Source organism: Austrofundulus limnaeus, unplaced genomic scaffold (genome assembly GCF_001266775.1).
Source record: "Austrofundulus limnaeus strain Quisiro unplaced genomic scaffold, Austrofundulus_limnaeus-1.0 Scaffold116, whole genome shotgun sequence".
Classification (NCBI taxonomy): Eukaryota; Metazoa; Chordata; class Actinopteri; order Cyprinodontiformes; family Rivulidae; genus Austrofundulus; species Austrofundulus limnaeus.
Window position 1 is genome coordinate 1,810,847 of NW_013952518.1, and position 1,825 is coordinate 1,812,671.

Sequence of the window (1,825 nt, forward strand, 5' to 3'; positions counted from 1 at the left end):
GTTATGTTGGAGGTAATCTCTACATTTGCAAAAAAATTCTTTAAAAGTCAGACAAAATGATTTTCTCAAAAATTTTTTTCACATTTTGTCTCTCATAGTTGAGGTCTACCTATGATGTCAATTACAGGCCTCTCTCATCTTTTTAAGTGGGAGAACTTGCACAATTGGTGACTGACTAAATACTTATTTTCCCCACTGTATACTTTTAAATTAAACCAGTAAATGGTAGTTAACTGGTTATTGCATGCTGGATAAATTTGAATTAATGGGTGTTTGTCTGTGACTGATTTCTTTGAGTCAACCTGGCTGCCACAGCTTGGCCTCCTCTGCCAACACAAACGGTTTTAGATGTTGATGTAGCTGAAAGTCCGTCTCAGCTCTGAGTTTGTGCCTGAAGTTAAGTTTTAAGAGTTAACCAAAACATCATATCATTGTCAATTATCAACATATCCAAGTCTAAAACTGCATTTAATATGATTCCTTCAAAGAGCAATCATTGTAGAATCACTGATATACTTTTAAAGAGCAGGAAAAGTACAAATAACATGGTTGATTTCAGTTTTATAAATAAATGCTTAATATGTTGACTTTTCCAGTTCATGATGGRGGGGAAGAATCTAGTGCTGGTCGCTCTCACCTGCCTTGTTCTGGTGATGCTGCCTTCGTACACAGGTACCGACCCTTMGTTAAAAACCAACCGGAACAGATGATAAATAATAATAATAATAAAAAATGGTTTAGGTCCACCAGTAATGCAGCTGCCTGTGATGTTTTCTTCCAGTGACTGTAGCTGTCATGTCAGTGGACATGGGCAGCGAGTGGATGAAGATGGCCATCGTTAAACCTGGTGTGCCCATGGAGATCGTTCTCAACAGGTGAGCTGACACCTGCACTCACTCTCATGATGTTTGAGTAAAAAAAAAACAAAWGATGGGTTTTGGGAGGATCTTTGGTTCAGAGGAGAAAGCTGTGCCTCTGGATGGTATTTGCCTGATAGAGCTTTAAAGTGCCTGTGACATCATTTTTTTGTGATAAATGTGATTGCGCTTTTGGAAAGGTAACATTGATAACATATTGCAAAYGCAATTTCACACCACTGAGATGAACAGTTGTGGAGATATTTGCATTTGAAGTAACAGGAAGTGATGTCAAAGGGGAATGTCTGCGTGTGAACAGAGCTTTGCTACAACGGCTACGACACAGACAGCAGGGAGTTTTCTGATGTTTCTTTCTTTAGATGATTTTAGTCCCTATCAGAGAGAGAGATGAAGACGAGTTAAAGTTTAAATAATATAGTTTTAATAAAGAGTTTTCTTTCTTAAAGAGTTCCCCTTTGATGTCACTTCCTGTTTCACTTTAGCTGAGCCAAATTCAAAGGAAAATAGACCATTTATGTGACAAACTGGGTTAAATCGTGTTTTATGCCAATTTTCCTAAATATAAAGATAATTTCTTTGACTTTTTGTATTTGAAGGATAGACATGTCACAGATACTTTAAACAATGAACTGTGTTCAGATGATGTGTTCCTGAGTCCAGGAGGTCCAGAATAGAACCAGAACCTGTTTTTAAGGCAGTGAAGATCACGACCATCCAGTATCAAGCTCAGAGATTTCTCCAGATTATAATAATCTGTTTATCAGATTATGACTAGGGCTGCCACGATTAATCGACGACTAATCGATTATTAAAATAATCGATGACTAATTTAATAATCGATTAATCTTTTTTTTGTTCTTTACTTTGTTTTTCTCTCCAAACTGCTTTGACACCTTCCACTGCCACATCTGCCTTTCTGTCCTTGACACACATGCACAGTAGTGGTA

At 37.3% G+C, this 1,825-nt stretch overlaps 1 protein-coding gene across 1 annotated transcript in view; it reads left to right on the top strand.

Annotated features, from left to right (window-relative positions):
• hyou1 (hypoxia up-regulated 1) overlaps positions 1-1,825 on the top strand; it is a gene marked incomplete in the record, with an annotated part of 35,897 nt that overhangs the window by 3,105 nt on the left and 30,967 nt on the right. The window contains 2 exon segments of the mRNA XM_014014582.1: positions 597-672; positions 782-875. Coding sequence (XP_013870036.1) covers positions 600-672; positions 782-875 — 167 coding nt within the window.